Below are 22,296 nucleotides of genomic sequence, written 5' to 3' on the forward strand. Positions count from 1 at the left end.
CTGACACCTATAGTGCCAACTTAGGATACATCTGTTAAACATTGAATACCACAGGATTATTAGTTTCCACAGTGAAAATGATTGTCCATTTTATTAATAAACTTAAAGGGCAAGCGTCAGTCATTGTGCTGTTGTGCAATCCTCGCTTATTAGGAATCTTTCGTGTGAGAGATTTTCTTCCACAGCAAAGTCTTGAGGTTGTTTAGAATGAGCGAATGTTCAATTTCCATCTGTTCTGCTGAACCTTTCAATGCGATGCAAGCGTACAGCTGCTTCTCGAGCTCCTCGCTCATATCAGATGGCGCTCCCCTCAGAATGTAGTCCTTGAGTGCGTCGCAGGCTTTGGCTAAGTTTGGCCTGGTGACTTCTGTTGTGCAGCGATGCTTTGTGAGGTCACAGGAAGTTAGGCAGTCGGCTCCATACAGACAGTCCTCGTCCACGTCGCAGCGCTGCTGCCTGATGACTTCTTGGAAGATGGCTTCAGGCACGATGTGGCGCGCGTCCATCACCTTCAAGTCGTGGCGGTCGTTGTAACCGAAAGTGGTGGCGCTCACGTCGCACATGAGGAAGCTTCCGAAAGTGCCGTGGAAAATATCCTCGACCAGCTCCAGCAGTCCGATGGAGATCTTGGCCTTGTGTGGCCAGGATGGAGTGAACCACTGGTCCATGCTGCGGCGCAGACCGGCAGGGATCCACATTTCGATAATCCAGGGTAGACTAATCCCATACAAGGGAGAGTGTGGTACTTTCTCCATGACATATAGATCTCCACAGAAGCCCAATAGCTTGGGTGTGTGCTCTCTGTCGTGCAGGACTAAAGCCAATAGGAATTCATTGAGCTGCAACAAAGCCCATGTGGAGCGAGCCTCTGGCAGTGAGATATGGCTGTCCTTATTGCCATCTGCAATGGACAATACTTGAGTTGCCAGCTCAGCGAGGTTTGCCTGATCCCCCACTTTGGCCTGTAAAGAAATGTAGTTTAAATGAGGTTTAAATCCAAACTGAAGCTTTGAAATTGGATCTGACAGTATTTAGTGTTTGGCTTTCTAACCTTTAGGTGGTCAGTGATCATCTCTCTGAACTTTTCCACTGAGGTTCCCTTGGTTGGTTTGTTGAAGGCTGCAGAAGTCTCTTTCCTGGGCTCACCTCCCAAATCATAACGAGGAGCCTCCTCCATCTGGCACTTAATAACACCCTCTAGGTCTCCCCAGCTCCCCGAGTAAACCTAAAATAAAGATGCAGCCAAATTAATAAAAAGCAGACTGGAGAGTGATGTTTGCATTTATAAAAAAAATAAATAAAAAAGCTGACCTGGCTGTTGGGGTTGGCAGTGAGGCACTTTCCCAGGTAAAGAGTCTGTTTCTCACACAAGCTGCTGCAGGCTGAGCCATCAATGACTCCTTTTTTGTATTTGTCACACTGGAAAATAAAAAAGAAATTGTCACAGAACTGTAAACATTTTGTAGGACCTGATGGGATTGGGCGGGTACATAATGGGAGTATGAAATGCTCACTATTGAGTTTTTGCACTCGTGCCCACGACACATCTCTGTGTAGGACGAGTACTCCACATAGACTATCCAGCTCCCCACGAACACTGCCAGCCACGAGAAGAACAGGTACTTCATGTGCAGGTAGGAGAACCTCGCCTGTTGGCAACATATTTCAAACATTTACGTTACTTTTGGAGTGAATTGCAACTGTAAAACTGTATTATGGGAGTTCATTGTTTTAAATTCATACACAGAGTGATATCAGGCTTTCAAAAAAACCAATCTGCACTCTATTATGTTTCAGTACTGTAACTGCATGCAGATATCTGGATATTGCATTAAACTGTCAGATCTGTTAAACTAGAGATTTGACACATCATAATGGAGATTAATGAGAGAATAAGAGTCATATTTGTTACTTGAGGCCAGTTCATTGCTCTTCCTTTATTTGATGAGCACACACTGTACCTTACTTCATTTTTTCTAATTCACATTTACAGATAAAATCAGGACCCTGCTGCTAACGTTGACTGAAGCATCGCTCCACATATTTTATATGTCAAAGCCAGCTCACTTGTTATGATCAGAAATCACTAACTTGAAAACCGCAACAACGGTACAGTGACATCAATTGCATTGTGCAGGAACACAAATATGCATAACAAATCGGAGGCCTTGAAACAAAACTACAAGTTAAACTTTGGGGAAACAGTGTTTTCCCCCAAATCAGCATTCAGGATAATTAACACAGTTTTGTCTTTTGCAAAGGCTGAGGTTTTCCACACACTCTGCTTCTTTAAAAACTTAATTCAACCCCATCAATAGACTTGTGACCTGTCCAGGGAGTACCCCACTTCTCAACCTAACACAGCGGGGACAGGCTCCAGGCCCACAGCAATTCTGATTTAGATAAGAGAGTAACAAAATGGATGAGTGTGTCTGACACGGTTAACTTTAATGGGTTTATCTTCTAAAAAAAAAACAAATTTAAGGCCAGTACACACAACTTTCAAATGAACACTGACATCATTCATTTGGAGAAGTGGCTCAGGAGTTGATTCCAATGTCCTTGACTGAACTGCACATTGTTCTCAATGGTTAGTTGTGTGCCTTGTACAACAGTATGCTAACAGTGTTGGGGGCGGGGTGCAAAAAAACCAAACAAAAAATGGCAAAAATTAATTTTAGTTTTTGCCACTTGAGGGCAGCAGAACAATCTCTAAACCAAACACTTTCATTGCACGTTATGTCCTCCTTGAGATTACCAGTTTATATACCCAGCAGACATAGAAGAAGAAAGATTAGCATTCATTGAGAATATTCATTTATTCTGCTGTTGCTTTGTTTGAGCACCGTTTTTGTTCTCCACCAGTTGCTGACAAAAAGCACTTAGAATTCCACCTTATTTAATTAATGTTAAATGCTCTGGCTTCCTCCTACACATGCATGTTAGACTAACTGGTGATGCTTAATTATCTGTAGGCATGTATGGGAGAGTGTGTGTGGTGGACTGGTGACAGGATGTACCCCTTCCGCTCGATGACAGCTGACAGAGCAAATGACTGTTGACATTTAAGGCTCATCGTGCCCTCTCACCATCTTGTGTGTCTGACCTCTTTCTTGCATATGATCTGTATATAGCCTGAGACTCTCAGGCAGAGGGCTTTTATTTGTTCCAGAGGAAAAGCTGCAAACTAGTGATGGCATTGACGCAGAGATCCAAAACTGAGTAACAGGCTGCCTGAAGAAATGAGGGCAGCAGAGTCAGCGGCCTCTTTAAAATCTCTTTCTAAGACATACTATTATAGGAAAGCTTCTTCTGATTCCATTATGTTTTTTGTCAATTTAGTGATTTAGCTTTTTTTCTGTTAAAATGTTTCCTTGCTTGCATCCTGTACACGGTGATGGTTTGTTTTGTTGTACTGCCATTCGTTATTTGAAGCTGTATAATTATTATTATATTAAATGACAAGTTAATGGTGTTAGTGCTTTGATCCTCAGAAAAAAAAGTGAAGAAAAAAATAGTTTGTTTTTAGCTAATAAATAAAATTGCTACCAGTGGTAATGTTACTCTTCTTCTACTTCTTTATTTTGGCTTCTCCCTTTAGGGGCACCACAGTGACCCCTACAGTCCAAGCACATGCATGTTACTGCCTCTGCCTCCATCTCACCTGATCCCTATCATCCTACTCCGCATGTCCAGCTTCACTACATCCACAAACTTCGTCTGAGGTCTTCGTCTTTTTTCCCCTCATACCTAGCAAGTCCATATTTAACAGCCACTATCCCTCCTTTTTACAAACCATTTTACCCTTGCCTCTCCAAACTGCTTAACTTAAGCTGTCTCTCTGATGTACTAAATTCTAATCGTGTATGAAATCGTAGCATCTTCAACTCTGCCACCTCCTATCAGTGCCAACATCTCCAAACCATACATCATAGCAGGTCCCGCTTCCATCCTGTAAACGTTCCCTTTCACTCTTGCACTATCTTTCTGTCACAAGTCACCCTTGACACTCGTCTCCACCCATTCCACCATGCCTGCACTCTCTTATTCACCTCTCTTGTGCATTGTGCATTGCTTTGGATGGTCGATCCCAGGTATTTGAACGCATCTAACTTCATCTAAGGAGCTCGGAAAGACAAGCGACTAGACTTCTTTAAGTTTCTTTAAGACGTTTCACCTCTCATCCGAGAAGCGCCTTCAGTTTTAAGCCCAAATGGTGGCTAGTCCCTGATTTGAAGTTCCCTAAGAGGGTCGTCGACTACTATTGATCATGTGCCTCATCACATGAGCCAAGGTGCGGAAAAGGCCATCGGTGATTATCAGCAGAGGTTATGGGTGCAACCATTGTGACACCCAAACTTCTTAACGTCCACTCACATCTGTCGCATGTGTCAGTTGATCTCAATAAGTCACATGACAGGGTGAGGCAGGGTCTCAACAATGTTTTCACCTGAAACCTCTGCTGATCGTGGCATGGTGTGCTGCTTTTTCAGATGTTTTAGGGCCTTTAACTTTGCCAGACACGTTCTATTTAAAGTATTTTTTGATTCAACAGGTGTGGGTAGTGTTAGTGACATTTAACTCAGCTTTCCAAAAAATGTGGTTAATGAAAGTTATTATTATTTTTTTAAGAATAATCAAAATAAAATTTGTCCAAGTATATGAAACATTTACAATTATGCCAAAAACGTAGAAATCAGGAAGTATTCAAATACTTTTTCACAGAACTGTACTACCACAGTACCACTAATGGATGTCTCCCTTTTACAATATTCAGACTCACAGTCATTAAAGTAATTAACACAAGCTTAAGGGCTAAAAGATGAATGAATTTGTTGCTACACAGCTGCTGAGAAAATGCTAAATTCAAACTTAGCACTGCTTTAACACAGTATTATCTATGGCTTTTATTTATGGGTGAATAAATGACTCAAGCAGGTCACTTACACGCCGTAGAGTGCACCTCAGTACCATCATTAACATTACTGTTCCACTTTTTGAAGAAAATAATTATGGAAAGCTCAATCAATTTGGAAAATAAGTATAAAAAATGTGTTTACAGTTGTAATGGTCTGGTGTAAGTGAATAAAGAGACCTTTTAATTGATGTTTTCAGTGGTCATTTGGTCTATTAGTAAGGGAACAAGCCTGTAAAAGGAATGCAAATAAGCTCTAAACTGAGTTGTATCACTGAGTACATCATTAAAGCAATTGCTTCTAAATAGGTGCTCAGTAATTAACAGTAAATGGTGTTCGCGGCCTGCTGTGTGAAACATTTAGAGTGACTCCAGACTCATTACTGTGTCTTTTGATTTTCTTTCTAATTCCCTGCCTGATAAAATATACACTCCACTTAGATCTATATGGCATTTTTCCAACTGGAGAACATTAGTGAACAAAAACAGACTTTTTCGCAGTCCCACTTCCTTCTCTATTAATGGTTCTTGCACTTAGTGCTTGACAGTGATGGACACCCCCTGCTTCCCACCTCTGCCCCTTTCAGATCCAATTTATTTATTGGCATAAGTCACTCTGTCTCTGTCCCCCTCATTTTCTTCCTCTCTGTAGCACTCTACAATCCATCTTCTTCTTTTGTCCCATCAATGATAGTTTAATAGCAGTTGTAAGACAATCTAACAATGTAATAAAAGTCAAATATCTGATTTTTTCCAGTATTGGAAAGTAGATTACGCAGTATTTGTCATTCGTATCTCTTTCCAAATGGCTTTGTCAACCATTTTCTGCTTTCAGCACCATAGATAATGCAGAAATTTTGCTTTCAGACAGCCTCCATATGTCACTATCTAATCTAATTTTCTGCCACGCAGTGACCTCAGATCTCACGGTACTCAGTCCTGGTGTTATTAGGATGAAAGGAGCAGACAACAACTAAACATTTAAAAGCAGAATTAGATTAATTTTGAGTTGTTTGTTGGCAGTGTATCATGCCATAAACACACTATTGAACCATTATTTTTGTTGTAAAGTTAAAGGCCCCATAATACCTTATCACCCCAATAGAGCACTTGGCACTCAGACTGCTGACTTACTTGTGGTTGGGATATTTAAAAGTAGAATGGGAGAAGAAGCCTTCAGCTTTCAGTCTCCTTTTCTGTGGAACCAGCTTCCAGTTTGCATTTGCAGACACGTTCTCTGCTTTTAACATCAGGCTTAAAACCTTCCTTTTTGATAAATCTTATAGTTATGCCTTAGTTTATTGTTCACTCCCTGTGTGTTTACACACCTCTTTGCATTTAATTATTAGTTATTATTAATCTCTGGCTCTGTTCCACAGTATGTTTTTTGGTCCTGTCTCTCTCCCATCACCCCCAACCGGTCGTGGCAGATGGCTGCCCCTCCCTTAGCCTGGTTGTGTCAGAGGTTTCTTCCTGTGAAAAGGGAGTTTTTCGTTCCCACTCTGGGTTTTCTCTGCATTACTGTAGGGTCTCTACCTTACATTATAAAGCACCTTGAGATGACTGCTGTTGTAATTTGGCACAATACAAATAAAACTGAATTGAACTGAATTGAACTCTCACTAGAAATTAAATGCTGAACCTATTTCACTGGCTGATTGCTAACAGTGGCTCTCTACCATTTGGGACTGTGAAGTTTGAGTACATTATTTTACTTTATGTTTCACTAAGGTCACTGAAAAAGCAACACACAAAGTCAGTATCTATTTATTCTATCTCTATGGTGTTTAAAGAGGTTTGTGTCCTGTTGGTCAATGATGCAGAAACACAGTAAAGGAAGTAAGATTTAAAACCACAGAAACATGTCAGTTATCAGTCATTCACTCCCAGCAAAGAGTGAGGAGGAAGAGAAACATTCAGATCATTTATGTACCAATGAAACCTATTTTGGAAAGAAAATCAAACCCCGGTGCAGTGCTTGTTCATGTTTTTGCATCTACAGTTTCAAAACGTCCCCTAAACTTTTTGTTCATAAAGTTACTGTTCTGAAAAGAGGACAGCTGTAAGGCTGCATCAACTGAGTGTGGATGTGTGAGTGTGAGAATGATCGTGACTGTTAAAAACGTAGCCGTGCAAAACGGGCAGATTGTGGGCTGTCACTTTCTCAACCAAACAACGCTCAGCATTATAGAATGGCTGAGTATTTGTAACAACAAACCATAGAGACAGAATAAATAAAATTTGATAAAACATTTTGTCGGCCTCAATTTGAGTTTTACACCATCAGAGTGACATTCTGTAAAGGTTAGCACCTTGGGCTGCATGTCACTTTTTCCACATCTCCACAGGATTATTTGAGATTTAAGGCTTAGGTTTAGTGTTTAAATTGGAATTAAACACCGGCTTAGATTGTTGAAACAGAGGAAGAACAGACAGACAGACAGACACTTAAAGATTCATGATGCTATTAGTAAAACTCCATTTTCTCTTACATTTTATTTATGTAGTGACAATTTATAATAATGGATTGGATTTATATAGCGCTTTTCAAGGCACCCAAAGCGCTTTACAATGCCACTATTCATTCACTCTCACATTCACACACTGGTGGAGGCAGCTACAGTTGTAGCCACAGCTGCCCTGGGGCAGGCTGACAGAAGCGAGGCTGCCATATCGCGCCATCGGCCCCTCTGGCCAACACCAGTAGGCGGTAGGGTAAAGTATCTTGCCCAAGAACACAACGACCAGGACAGAGAGCCCAGGGATCGAACCGGCGACCTTCCGGTTACAGATACGCTTCCCAACCCCCTGAGCCATGGTCACCCCGAACAACAACAACAGCTTCATTTATACCATAAGGTAAAGACCCTTGATTATTAGAGAAAGAACCTTAATGATAAGGTTAGACGTCAAACATTTCTTTTTGATAAAGCTTAATGTCAGGACTGAATCAGGTATCTTAATTTTCATTCCTCTTTTGTTTATATGTCACTACCAAATGTCATTAACTTTTGTCATTTCCAGTTTGTGATTTGTCCTTGTCTCTCTGTGCTCCTGTTTTTTCTCTACTCTTTCTCCTCACGCTTCAGCCAATCGCAGTAGATGATTGGCTGGTTCTACTGGAGGTCTCTTCCTGTTAAAAGGGGTTTTCTCCTTCCTACTGCTGCCAAGTGTTGCTCATAGGGTGTCATTCCTTTTTTGACATTTTAAAACAATCGTTCATTCTGACTGGCGCTGAGATCTGCTGGCCCTCACACATCTTATTCCAAATTCTACACTTTGTCAGTGTGTCTTACTGATAATGTTTAAAAAAAAAAAAGATGCACAATCACTGTGCAAGCGACCTGCAAAAAACCAGGAAATCCACTGAACTCTTGCTATTTAAATATCATCGTTGTTGCTTTGTCTATTGATTGATGTACTTACAAATCTGATCGTGCAGATCCACAGCAAATTTAACAGCAGTAACCGCACGAGTAAGTGCTCTGTGTACCTCCCATCTATTGTGTTGTAGTTGAAATATATCAACAGCAAAAACATTATGGAAATGGTGCTCTATGGGGAAAACAAATGCATGGTTGGCCTTTTTCTAATCGATAGTTTGTGGCTTTCGTTTCAAGTCTGGCCTATGCTTTTCTATCTGCTGCATCATGTATTGACCCTTTGTGAGTTGAGAGAGTTACACAAACATGGCTAATGAGCCCATATTGATTGTGGCTGCTGTGACAGCTATTAATTAGAGACTGACTGGGAACTGTGGCCATATGCTGAGGTGGGTGGAAAGAAACAGTCTGTCTTCATCTGGTTGAACTCTCCTCTAAACCAACCCACGGCTCTGTTAAAAGGCTTCTGTATTTAGCCCTGAAGGTCTTGTGAAATAACATTGAAAAAATCGAGGACGTGCTGTACTATTACAAAGGATCACCTGCTGTTGATCTGTTGAAGCAGAGAGGAGATTTAAGCTGATCACGAGCACCACATCACTGTTCTGCTGTTCTGACACTTGGTTTTTGCAGCGTGCACACCATTCATCCATTATGTATGATTATAAAGCTATCCCTCAGAGGTTGCTGTTTAATGGGCTTCTCTGCAGGGATGAGAACGGCATGAGAACAGTGAAACAAAAGATGGAGAGGCCAGGAGGATTCATTTGCAGAGAGGTTGCTTAATATCACTGACAAATAGAAAAGCGGGCCAACATAAAGAGAGATGCAGCTAAAGGACTGATAGAAAGATGCATCAGAAACAGCCCGGCCACGCTTCTCCGCTTCTTCTCTCTTCGAAGTCTCTGAAGTGAGAAGGAGGCCACATTGTTGGAACAGACATTATGAAGATCTGACTCATAACTGTACAGACAGCAGACAACCCCTCCCCCTGTAATATCCTCCTGAGTAATGCAGCAACGTTAACACATGTGAACTTTATCACCAGTTGTTCTCTCTATTCTGAAGTTAGACATCTAGCTCTTTGACATCGTGGCCATTTCCTTTGCAGCGATGCATGCAATAATAACTTGCAGACCCTGCCATTCACTTCCCGTTGTTCTAAAACAACAAATCTTAAGCATCTTTTCTCTTTTACTGATATCTTTGCAGTATTTAAATAATATACATAATGCGCTGTAGTACGACCAACTAACAGATGAGCTTCTGTAGCTCAAACTGAGGAAAAAGCTCATGCTGCTTCTGATGGAAAGATGTCAGAATTCACAGTCCATCACACTTTGTTGTGCATGGGGCTGCATAGCCACAGACCAGTCAGCCACAGACACCAGTGGGCACGTGAGCATCAAAGGTGCACCACAGAGCAGTGGAAGAAGGTGATAACACGTTTCTTTTAAATCATGTGGATGGCTGAGTGGATGTGGCTCGTTTGCCTGGGAAATACCTGGGACCAGGGTGTACTATGGGAATAAGGCAAGCCAGAAGAGGCAGTATACCAGTTTGGGCAATGTTCTGCTGGGAAGCCTCCAATCACGCATCTGTTGGATGTGCTGGACAAACAAGTCCAATCCATGGAGGCCCCACATCGCCATTTAAAGGATCTGTTGCTAACATCTTGGTGCCCGATACTACAGCTCACCTTCAGGGGATTAGTGGCGTCCATGTCTTGATAGGTCAGGGCTGTTTTGGCAGCAAAAGGGGGCCCAACACAATATTAGGCCGGTGGTCATGATATTAAGCCGGATTGGTGCATATGTTCGACCTTTCTTTCTTATTTCTTGGTTGAAATTTTACATCTTTTGAATCTTTACCTGTGATGAAATGCTTCATGTGCAGCTCCATTTGGAGACAACATCGATTCTTGCTGATTTCAGTTATAATATATATACAGTTGAACTACTCATGGAATTTGAGTCATTTCAAATAATACCGTTATTATTACAGGCAGCCTTAGTAGCGCAGTGTTTAGTGCTGTTGCAAAAAAATACTATTTATATGCACCCCCCCCCCCCCCCCCCCAACAATAAAATAAAGTATTTCACTATTTCAGTGGAAATAGCTTCTCTCAAAGGATGACTGAATGACACTTCTTAAGTCATCACTGGAAGGCTAGGGTGGCCTAGAAAACTGAGCGATACTGGTGGCTGCGCCTTGAGACTGACTGTCTCTTCTTTTTTTCACTGCATTTGACAGTTTTGTTTCTAACATGCATGAGTACGGACAGGAAGCAAACAGGAGCAGCTGCCGAAATAAAAGAGTGAAGAAAATGGTGCCGATTAGATAAGGAAATTTGTTAAATTAGGTAAAGCAAACGAAACAAAATGCAATAACAATAGTTTGACAGAGAAGTGAAGCATTTAACCCTCTTTAGCCAAGTGGAAAACACGCTGAAGTTGACTTGCTACTCGTCTGTGCATTTCGTTTCCTGAGACCTCCACCTGTCCTTGAGGGACTTCCCCAGTTTAATTTTTACTTATGAACAATTCCTCTGTGGACTTCACCTAATTTCACTCACAGAAAATGATTACACAATATTCTTTCAAAGATTCTCAAATGAGGAGCAGTATCATATCAAACAGAAATCTAGAACTTTATATTAACTTACATCAAAGCATGAAACGTTTGCAGTGCTTAATCTAGCCGAGTGAAGGTAAAACAGCCATTAATATCTGGCGACTCTTCTAGATATGTCACACTAGATCTACGTGACATATCTGAATGACTTACATAATCAAAGGAGATCTTAAACTTTTGCAGCATAAAAAAGCCTCTTTTGAATGGATGGCAACCAGCTAAATGCATCATGGAAGTGGTTGCTACAGTAACGGAGATCAGGAGGATGGTTGAGTCCTGTCGAGTCGTCGAGCATCAAGTGACTTTATGACTCATTGTAAGAAGCCTACACAGTATTCTGTAAATTACCTCCAAATCCATGTGAGATATCTGAAGGTTAAATAAAAAAAAATATATATATATTTAATTAACAGTAATCAAGCGCAGCGTCACTCATTTAGGCTCCCTGTAACATCCGAGCGCATGCAAACATACATCGACAGATTTTTAAATGGACTTCACACCAGAGTGAAGATGGATTTTCTTACCTGGATGTACAGAGGCTTTCTGAAGAACCCCCATGGAAACAGACCTCTTGCCATGGCAAATGCCGAACATCTCACAGCAGCTGCTGAAGCAATAAATTCGGTGTGCACTTCACATTCGTATCAGGCAACGCCTGTTGGAGTGACCCTGGAAAATTTCCACATATAAATCATCATTATTAGTGTCGGCAGCACCGTGGATGTGCGTTTAGGCGCCGAGAGACAGCGGACTGAGCTGCACCGCTTGCTGCAGCGAAGTCAGACTCATATTGGTTTATGATCACTTCTGGAGGCGTTTTGGCCAATTACAGAAAGAGGATGCGCACCAGTTTGCTAACCTCACCGCGTTTCCTTAACAAATGCTGGCGATTTGGTTACGTTTTGGTTCTGTTTTTGCAAATTAAGCCATAAGGTAGTTCATTCAGTATTTTTTTGTTCATGCGAACGCTTCGGATATAAGTTATTTTAACGGGTAAATCATTTCATACCACTGGCAAGCCATCATTCTGCTGAATATTGATTTTTCAATTCTGCCATGTTCTTCTTTTAATCATTAAATAGCAGAGGTGTGGACTCGAGTCACATGACTTGGACTCGAGTCAGACTCGAGTCATTAATTTTATGACTTTAGACTTGACTTGAAAAAATGTTCTAAGACTTGTGACTTGACTTGGACTTTTACACCAATGACCTGGGACTTGAATTGGACTTGAACCGGTTTACTTGAAAAGACTTGATATTTTACCCCAAATATAAAATTTAACATGCATATTATATAGAGATTGAAAATGTGACGTCATTCACGGGTAGAACCGCAAAGGATTCTGGGAACTCGTGGCAAGCGGTACTAGCGCACGCAGGCTTTCAATTAAAATCAGTTATACAGCGATAAAAAGAAACACAAAAATGTCAAGAAGCTGTTGTATTATTAACTGCAATAGCCGGTCGCATGACAGCCACGAGAAGCCGACGGGTAAAGAGATCGGTTGTTATCGGATTACGTCGTTGAAGAGAAATTGTTCAAGCCATGTTTCCGAAGTAACAAAGACGCGACGGATGGCCTGGATCGCAGCCATTCAAAGATCAAATATAACATCCCAGAACACTCCAGCTCACAGGTTAGTCTGCTCCAAGCATTTACACGAAGGTCAGTGTTTTTTAGTAGTTAATACGTCATTTTCATAACATAATTGGTGATATAGGTTACAAGCAAGTCTGGCGCTGAACAGAAATTGTCGCGCTATGCTCCTTTATTTATTGTGCATAAATAGTGAATTGTCCTGACACAATATTGCGTTTCGCTTCTGTTATTATGGTACATTGACAAAAACATATACTTTTATTCACAGGATAAAACAGTTGTTTTGTATCACTAATTGCCCAGTACGATTACAGCATACAATATTATTGTCACTGCTACATTTCTGTGATGGGTACCAGAAATTATTTCCACTACTAATTAATTACCGTTGAGCTCAAAGGTCCTATTAATAAACGGTTAAGGAATGTGTATTTATGACGACAATTTGTGAGACTGGTAAACTTATGATACGTACGATGGTCTTTACTTTCTACACGGTGCATTTCAAGGTCCTGTACCCATCCGTCGGTAAACTGTACCTGGGCTTGTTGCAGTGACCTGAAGTTACTAAACTTCATGAGTGTATGCACTCACTCCAAGAACCGTATGATTATAAATATGCATATAAATATGCTACGATGAGATAGCTGACTTCATCTAACTAGCAAATGTTGTCCAGGCTACGTTGGTGATACAGTTTTTTTTAATGTGTATGATATTTTTGTCATGCGATTTTAAAGCTGGTCCTACAACCACATCCAAGAATAACATGCAGCTTATCACAGAACTGTCGGTGAAAATTATTCTTGGAGCTAGGTTTAATTGAGCTGCATTTTAAAGAGGTGCAATTTCACAATTTGTGTATATTTTCTAAGTTCACTATTTTGTCATGTGTTGAGAAAAACACAGATTTTAAAATTACATGGTCTAATATTTACATTTAGCATAACTGCAACATTATTTTTTCTTTTTTTTTTTTAAAGACTCGAAAGGACTTGAAATTCAAAGTTTCAGACTTGTGACTTGACTCGGACTTTTACACCAGTGACTTGAGACTCGACTCTGACTTGCCTGACATTACTTGAGACTTGACTTGAGACTTGAGGATAAAGACTTGAGACTTACTTGAGACTTGCAAAACAATGACTTGGTCCCACCTCTGTTAAATAGAACAAAAACATTCAGATGAGTCAGAAATACAGGCTATTTTTTCCTGTTATTCGACTTAGTGACAGAGCACTACGAAACAGAAACAAAAATACCTACATCAAACAGTAATAAAAAAAAGGATATTTATATTTGTCTAGGGGCAGGCGGAAATCGAAAGCTCTGTAGCTTTACACCTTTCTGTGTAAAGGTGTAAGGCTCAACTTTAGGACTTGAAATATAAACAAATCAGTCAATCAGGTAAGTGGATTTTGTCATAGTTTCGTTTTCTTTTGTTCAAAATTATGTATAATGTGAAATGCTTGCTTACATTACTAGTAATTAAACGTAATATTTATTATCAATGTTGTAAAGAAAGTTTGTTTATTTCGTTATACTTAATTCAAACAAATTTTGATTTTTGAAAGTTGAACATGGAAATGAAGATAAACCAAATGATTCCTGCAAGTGGGAAAATATTGTGTAAGTCATAGACTGTATATAAAAGAAGGACGTATGTCGCTTCCAAATCTGAAAGGTGAAGCTGAAGTATTCTTTAAGTCATAGTCAATACGGAATGGTTTTGACTTTGTAAATTGTGGTCCCATTTAAAGTAAAAACAAAAACAAGTGACGACATATCAACCCTATTTCTGTTTCCAGTTCTCTACTGTTTTGATTGAGGTCGTCATCTTTTATTTTACTGGTTGTAATGCTTTGTGTCTCTTTTCTTTAAATTAGAGTTCTGAACCCTAAAACTGACCAATTTCCAGCCTCTTGTGCAATTTATGTGCAGCATGTTTTCAAGCAAAGTTTTTAGAAACCTTCAGAAAGTGTTAACTTTAAGTTTAAGATCACGACATTTTCATAGCAATCAATCCAAACCACGGAGTATTTTAATGACTAACCTTGTGTAGTGGACAGTGTTGGGGAGTAACGGAATACATGTACTCGCGTTACGTATTTAAAATACAAAATATGAGTAACTGTATTCCTTTACAGTTACCGTTTAAAATGGTGGTATTCAGAATACAGCGGTCTTTTCTTGTTTCATATGTTAGGCTATGCCCTCTCTATTTTTGGTAATTCCACGCTGGTGGAAACCCAAACAAAACACGCATTAAGAGGCTCTAATGCCTCGGTCTCAATCTCGCGGCCCATTTATAGAATGTAGCCTTATGGGCATTGTAGCCCAGTTGTAAGTAAGCTATTAAGACTCAGCTGTACACTGTGTTCGTGTTTTTCTCAGAAACCATAAGTTCCGTTGGAGCAGCCTTTCAACGCCTCTCTCTGTCTCTCGTTAACAAAGTTGACCAAGACAACAAAGTAAAGCTAGTTTTTGGCCACGAGCCCGACACGGAACCCGACCTATTAACCAGAGGTCCCTTTAATAGAGCTGCTGTTTTATATACGCGCGGAACAGTTTTCTATACGAGATTACTGCAAAAAGTGCAGCCTTACCTAATGTCCACCCTATTGTTACTCATTTTGGATTAATATTTAAAGATCTAGTTGGTATTGGTATGGCGAGTATCCTTCAGTAATAGTAATAAATCACACAGCAATAGTACATTCATGTAGTTGTAAAAAGAATGATAATGTATTATGTAATCCAAAGTATTCAGAATACCTTACTCTCATTGAGTAACATAACGGAATACGTTACAAAATATGTTTTGGGGCATGTATTCTGTAATCTGTAGTGGAATACATTTTAAAAGTAACCTTCCCAACACTGGTTGTGGATGGACAACGCGTTCTCATCCCAACGCGTAAAATACAGACAAGTCATCTGCATTTTACGCTTTGGGAATGGGTTGGAATAAATCTATAAATGTGTTGAAAATAATAAACCTAAGAAAGCATTATCCTGATCACTCTGGAAAACACCATGTGATGGCCACAACATGAAACTATTTTATTGTTGAATTATCAGTGATACTTTCATGTGTTTGTGTTGGAATGGACGTCTGGAGCCTCTGCTCTAAGCGTCTCTTACCACTTACCTTGAAAAGAAGATGACCTATACAAGTTATCACAGGTCCTGAAAAAAAAAATCAGGAGCTTCAGGGGAGAATTTTAATCATTTATTGGGTAAAAACAACAGAAACACACAGTGCACAAAAGCAGAGTAATTCCTGGCAGACTTTCACAGTTTCCCTGGAGAAAGAGACAGTTCCCTGGTGATGTTCCTTAAGGATAAATCTCAGAGCTCAGAGGGAGCTTGTATCAGCAGAGGAAAGTGGAGAACCAAAAGCATTCAGCTATAATGCCAGAGTAGGATCATGTATAAAAACATTCCTGATTTGATGTATATTTTAAGAGGTTTTGGCACATACCTGCATTTTCTTTTAATGGTGTATTTCAACAGGTGTAGTGGATCTCTTTATGTCCTAAGATTACAAAGATTCCTCTTTACTGTATTTTGCTTTGAGATGAGAGTTCTGTTTCTGGTATCTAATAAAGAGATACAGTAAGTCTGGATCTCAAGAGAGTGCACCAGCAAAAGGTAATGGGCACTCAGTTATATGGCACATTAGCAGGTCCAGCACAGGTATTATCATCCATCAAAACAGACAGCCGTCTTATATTTCTGTGATTGTTTTTCATGAAAGAAGAAGTGTTGCCGAGCAGATGGATTGCTAAAATGTTTATGTAATGTGGTTTCCAGGTTTGACCAATGAAAGACTGTTTTAGTGTTTAATGACTCCCATTCAGTGCTGGTGTTAAAATGTTAATAAAACATGTTTTTCTGTAACTGTGCAGTTTACTGGGCACAAAAATGAACCATTACCGAAATCTCTGTCTATTTAAAGTACACCATAATGTTAATGTAGTGTAAAAGTGTACTTATCTCTCCTGGACTTCAATTTGCTTCATCAGCGTGGACTATAGGTAGCCAAGGACTGCTCGTCTACATGCAGAGATTGTCTGTTGCCAGATGGAGGCAGAGTTCAAAGTATGTGATACAACCAGCCTGTGGGCTACTTTTGCTTGGGCTGTTGGTCCATTAGCCAGAAATGGACGGCAGCAAAGTTATAACATACAAAGAGCTGAAATGAATTAGAGCATGTAAAACAATGAAAGGTGAACAATTAAGAATGTGCTCGGAGTAGAACCGCTGCTTCTCCCTGTCAAAAAGAGCCTGTTGAGGTGGTTGAAGACCGGTTGCCTTACTTTAAAGGTTGGCAGGAGATGCCAATGTAGTCCTATAGTCTGCTGGAGATATGTTATAACTCATCTGGCCTGGGAATGTGAGGATTCCCCCCCAGGAAGAACTTGAAATTGTTGCTGGGGAGAACAACATCTGCAATACTCTTCTTTGTCTGCTACCACCATTAGCAGGAGATAATGGGTGTATGAAAATACTATTCATTTAAAAAAAATAAATCAAAACGTAGTGGTCGTTTAGTTATCCAGCACGTTAGCAGGTGAAGCACAAGCATCCTCATCCATAACAACAGACTGCTCTTAATACTCCTATATTTCTGTGATTGTATGTAATGATCACAGAAATATATGTAACAACATATTTAGACATTAGATAGACAGTTTATTTCGACTTTTCTAGATGTGTGTAATGTGGTTTCCAGATTTGTCCAACAAAAGGACATAATGACTAAGACTGCTGTAGCATTAAAGATTCCCATTCAGTGCTGTGCTTCAAATGTTAATAAAATTGTTAATAAAATCAATGTTTCTGCAACTGTGCAGTTTACTGGGCACAAAAATGAAAAATAACTGCAATCTCAGCCTTTTGATGTACACCATAATATTAATGTAATGTCTTATCTTCTCTCTCATGGGCTCAATTTGGTTTTCTGTTTGGTAGCGAAAAATCAAAGTATGTGCTCTGCTGCTCTTTCTTGGGCTGTTGTTCAAGGCTGGTCGCCTGACTTTAAAGGTTTTGCAACTGGGAAGAGACGCCAGCGTAGACAGACCTATGCTATTTTCTATTATTATTTATTTGAGTTACACTTTTTAGAAAAAAATATAAAGCTCTCTAATCAAAACTTAACTGTTTTTCAGTGGCACAAACACAACCTATCCAATTCTGAACTTTTGATATGATTTATATGGAGGAGGGGAGGAAGTTGTTCTTGATTTAAAAGATTTTAAAAAAAGAAAGAAGATCCTATAGTTGAATGAGATACATTGATGCTCTGGGAGACTTGTTCTCCCATTACAATCAACATACAAAATATGCCCTACTTCTATACCAAGCTGTTTTAGTATTGTTATAGCATTTAAAAGATATTTCTTTTCCCCTTTTATTAGACCTTATGATATTTAGAACAAATACAATGAGTTAAGCCTTAAGTTATTCTTTAACTCCAGCTACAAAAATTTTGTGACACTGTAAACTATAAATAAAAACAGAGTGGTTTGCAATAGTAGGTAAAAAAATATGGGAACTGAAGACACCAGCTGCTGAACTTTTGGGAGAGAAATGTTGTTCCATTCTGATGTGAAACATATGAACTGCATGAGGCTACAAGATCTGGACTGCAGGTAGACCATTTAGCACCTGGACTCTTCCACTACAAAGCCATGCTGTTGTACTGTAACAGATTAGCAATGAACTGGCGAAAAATGCAAGGACTTCCCCGAGAAAGACATGGAAGCATATGTTGCTATAAAACCCATATGTACTTTACAGGATTAATGGTGTCTTTTCAAATGTGCAATAAATACAATATAATTATGCCTGTTTTAATGCCATGCCACCTGATGGCCTGAAAATCACAGGAATTCAATACTGATTTCTGGCCTAATTTTTTCCACACAGAGATTTCTCGAGATCTGTGGAGAAATCCATAGATATTTCTTTTCGATGATAACATGAATGACATATTAAAAAAGGTTTGAATTTTTACACTGAGCAATATTATTCTGAAATTATTCCATAACTTGACATGCAGTTTTTTGTAGATTGGTGAACCTTTTCCCATCTTTATTTCTGAAACTCTCTCTGCCTTTCAGTGGTATTTAAACTTTTTCCAACCCACATATAGAAATTTTTATCACCAAGAGTAAACGAAAGCTTGGGGTGAATTTAAACAAACAAGCTTAGCACTCTTTTTTGCTTCCATTCATAAATCATATTCATGCATTCAATGTATCACTTCATGGTGTAAGTTAAACAGCATTTACTATATTTAAAAAATAAATAAATAATTAAGTAATAAGTAACACGCAGCAGCTACACCAGCAAGGATCCCAACAGTGAATCATCGGCCTCCATCTCATTAATAACATCCTCTTCTGACACACAAACTCTCTCCGTGTCCTCCATCACAGCATCCATAAATCTTCTTCTTTTTCTTCCTTCGACTCCATCTTCTCCATCCTTGTATGAATGTGAAACTTTGATATGTTAATAACACAAATAACTACTTTCAGCTGGTGCCTTATTTTCTAAGGGGTCGCCACAGCAGGTGAATCTACATGTTTGATTTGGCACAGATTTTACACTGGATGCATCTCCTGATGCAACCCTCTGATTTACCTGGGCTTGGGATCAGCACTAGGAGTACACAAGCTTTTGACCCGTTCTCCTCCTGCTCTCAAACCAGGGATCTTTTTCATGTTAGGCAAATGTATTATTAGAGGTGGAGGCTTCAATATAGAGTATCTTAATCTGTCATTCTTGCAATACAATTACACTAAACAGTAGGAGTGCTCCCTGCCAGATCAGCCTATTTTTAATCCATGTTTTTTGCTTTGTTGTCCGTGCCTTCAGACCCCACGTGAGAGTCTGAGAACCACTGCTTTAAATGCATATACTGTTTGCCAAAGCTCAGAGGGCTTCTACTGAAGAAGCCGATTGTATGAAAGGGCTGCAATTGTTTATCTTCATCGGCACAATGAAATTCAGCACATATCGTGGGATGTGTTTGGGTACATTTAAGCACTGAACCTACAATAAAACCACCATACACTTCCCTTCATAAAACCTCCCAGATGGTTTAATCATTCAGTATTTTGTGATTTGAAGTGTTTGAGAATTTCCTGAGATTATTTTATACACGCCATATGGGGAATTATTTCTGGAGCAGCATTTATAATAACATGCTGGTATAGCTTAAAATTACATAACAGATGGTGTGCATCACTGCAAGTGACTTTTATGTAAATGTGATGACTAATGTTTTCAAGTTGTGCCTGCATGTGAAATGAGGTGGTGAAACACAGTGGCCCTTCTATGTCTCAGTCTCTGATGTGGATATTTTTTAGAAGCAACTTCTAACAAATGGGATTGTTGAGAGCAGATTTAGGTGGATAAGTATGGCAGGATTAGCAAAGGCCATTTCTGTTCAGAGTCACAAATTAAGTCACAATTACTAGGCTAAAATTAGATTGTGAAATGCAGAAGGGTAATTATGGGATTCTATGTAGTAAGTAAACAGTAACTAGAAAGTAAATAAACAATATCTCTATTTTAATTAATAAAACCATTATTTAAAGTGTCCTCGCTGTGTTCACAGTTCTTTATACAAATGAATATTACTAATTACCATGCGCTCATTTGATCAATTCTGACATTGTCTCTGTCTCTCTTTCAGATATAAAAGCAAATCCACAAAGACAGATCTGGCTTATCCATCCATTTGCTTCCCTTTATCCAGTTCATGTTAATGTTGAGCAGGCTGTGATTCTGTGTGCATTTTTTGAACGCTTTCAAGAGCACAAGGGTTCATTGTTGATCAAAGTACACCAGCTTATTCACTGACATTTTAACACAGTGACCTATTATGAGTCACTTGTCTAACTCGGTTGGCCTGAGGGAAGAAGTTTTTTTTTTTTCTACTTGAAAAACATCCAAGAGTTTATATTTTTCAGAGTGGCAATGTGTTCTTGTTATAATAAATATAAATGTGACTCATTCAATGGTATCTCTTGTTTTATTACTTTGTAACTGAGTCACACAGCTAATAAATTAAGGCTTGTTAAATGTGAAGAAAAAACAAACAAATAAACAAGCACACAGCTGAAACCCAGTCACAATGTTTGATTAGTTCACATCTAATGGAGATTTATTCATTAAAACACTGTTATCAAAATGCACGTCTGATCCTAATTCTGAAAAGATGCTGGTTGTACATTACAGCACTGGTGTTTCATGAGGCTCACGGTTTGTGTTTAAAAATAAATCTTTTGTTAGTATCTATGCATGTAGCCACCCTGGAGGAAATCGTTGACTTTAGAGAAAGTCACACTACAAAATGAGAAAAGAAGCCGTGGAAAGCTTGTGAGGTAGGATAATCCATGCAGAGAAATGTGGCAAAGTAATAAAAGCTCAGGATTAAACAAATTTTACATTTTATATTGATTAAGAAGTAACCTGCATTTATTTCTAATCACTGCAATCAGTAGCTACTGATCATTTCTGCTTGGTTCCAGAGAAAGATGCTTGTAGTGTTTGTAGCACTACCTTTAATCCTACACTGTTCCTTTCTCCCAATACAATGTCAGTAACCCAAATGATAAAAATACTCAGGCCACTGCAAATTATTTTTTTTACACTGGCTTTAAGAGTCGTTATTTTAAACTTAATGGGTAAAATGAACAAATCAATCACCTTTATGGATTAGACGTGCAAAGCATTACCATTTACTAACATTTTTACCAGCTGACAATCTGGAAAATCCTCTTATTCACTTTCCTACAGACAATTAGACGACAAGATCAATACTAAAACTATGTCTTTCCATTAAATACAGAAGACAGCAAGCCTAATTTAGCACAGAGTCGAGGCACATTGGGAAACCACTAGCACGGCCCTGTCACGGGTTCACAAAAATAGGATGCCACACAAGAAGCCTCATATACAACATGAGGTTTTTTAATAGAGCTATTGAAAGAAGGTGAATCAAGGGAGTGTATGAGATTTGTTCTATGACTGACTGGTTGATTTGGTTTGTGCATGCTTAGAATTGCATGTAAAGTAAAAGCCTATTTCTTTCTCTACAGGTAGAGTCTAAAAAGATATACTCTCTAAGGAAAGCCCTTTCCAAGGGCTGTACATACTTGCCCTGTTTCTTCTAGACTTTAAGATCAGGAGGCAGCTTGTATTTAATTCAATTCAGTTCAATTCAGTTGTATTTATATAGCGCCAAATCACAACAACAGTTTCCTCAAAGTGCTTTATATTTAAGGTAAAGACTGTACAATAATACAAAGAAAAAATACAATCATATGATCTCTTATGAGCAAGTTGGTGACAGTGGGAAGGAAAAACGAAATTTTAACAGGAACCAGGCTCAGGGACCGGTTGGGGATTAGGGGAGAAAGACAGGACAAAGACATGAAAGTATTATCAAAATACAAAAAAAAATTAGGTTAAATAGACACTAATGTTTAGAGTCAATAATAAAACAAGACTTGCAGCTTCTGTATGAGCTTCTTTCTTCATGGTGTTTTACCAAGCTGCCTACTACCAAACACTAGGCTTACATGATATGTTATTAACTGCCTTTTTCTGTCACCTAATAACAGTGCAACAATTATTCTTTAGTAAAGAAAGATGTTTCAGTTGTTTATTCCCATTAAAAACTGCAGGGTTTTAATGACTGGCTGTGAAATTATTATTTTTTTCTTTATGACTATTTGG

At 39.1% G+C, this 22,296-nt stretch overlaps 1 protein-coding gene across 2 annotated transcripts; it reads right to left on the minus strand.

Annotated features, from left to right (window-relative positions):
• Window positions 1-149: 149 nt before the first annotated feature.
• On the minus strand, window positions 150-11,599 carry dipk1ab (divergent protein kinase domain 1Ab). 2 transcript variants are annotated; one of them, XM_085397576.1, is made up of 5 exons: window positions 11,460-11,599; window positions 1,515-1,649; window positions 1,312-1,419; window positions 1,052-1,225; window positions 150-962 (listed from the first exon to the last, which is right to left on the minus strand). In XM_085397576.1, the coding sequence occupies exons 1-5, from the start codon at window positions 11,511-11,513 to the stop codon at window positions 150-152; spliced, it is 1,284 nt and encodes a 427-aa protein (XP_085253702.1). In that variant the 5' UTR covers window positions 11,514-11,599. The 2 variants fall into 2 exon arrangements, with proteins under 2 accessions (XP_085253702.1, XP_085253701.1); XM_085397575.1 differs by lacking the exon at window positions 11,460-11,599 and having other exon boundaries at window positions 1,312-2,255.
• Between the last annotated feature and the right edge of the window lie 10,697 nt (window positions 11,600-22,296).

Source organism: Rhamphochromis longiceps, linkage group LG23 (genome assembly GCF_057381845.1).
Source record: "Rhamphochromis longiceps isolate RC_006_pf linkage group LG23, R_longiceps_female_GT1.1, whole genome shotgun sequence".
In the NCBI taxonomy this organism is placed as follows: domain Eukaryota; kingdom Metazoa; phylum Chordata; class Actinopteri; order Cichliformes; family Cichlidae; genus Rhamphochromis; species Rhamphochromis longiceps.

Excerpts from the sequence above, each read along its gene's own strand:
- dipk1ab (XM_085397575.1), bottom strand. The coding sequence starts at position 1,662 with ATGTTGCCAACAGGCGAGGTTCTCCTACCTGCACATGAAGTACCTGTT. Across the intron at positions 1,226-1,311 it reads CTGCCAACCCCAACAGCCAG|GTTTACTCGGGGAGCTGGGG; the intron begins GTCAGCTTTTTT and ends TCTTTATTTTAG. Across the intron at positions 963-1,051 it reads TGATCACTGACCACCTAAAG|GCCAAAGTGGGGGATCAGGC; the intron begins GTTAGAAAGCCA and ends ATTTCTTTACAG.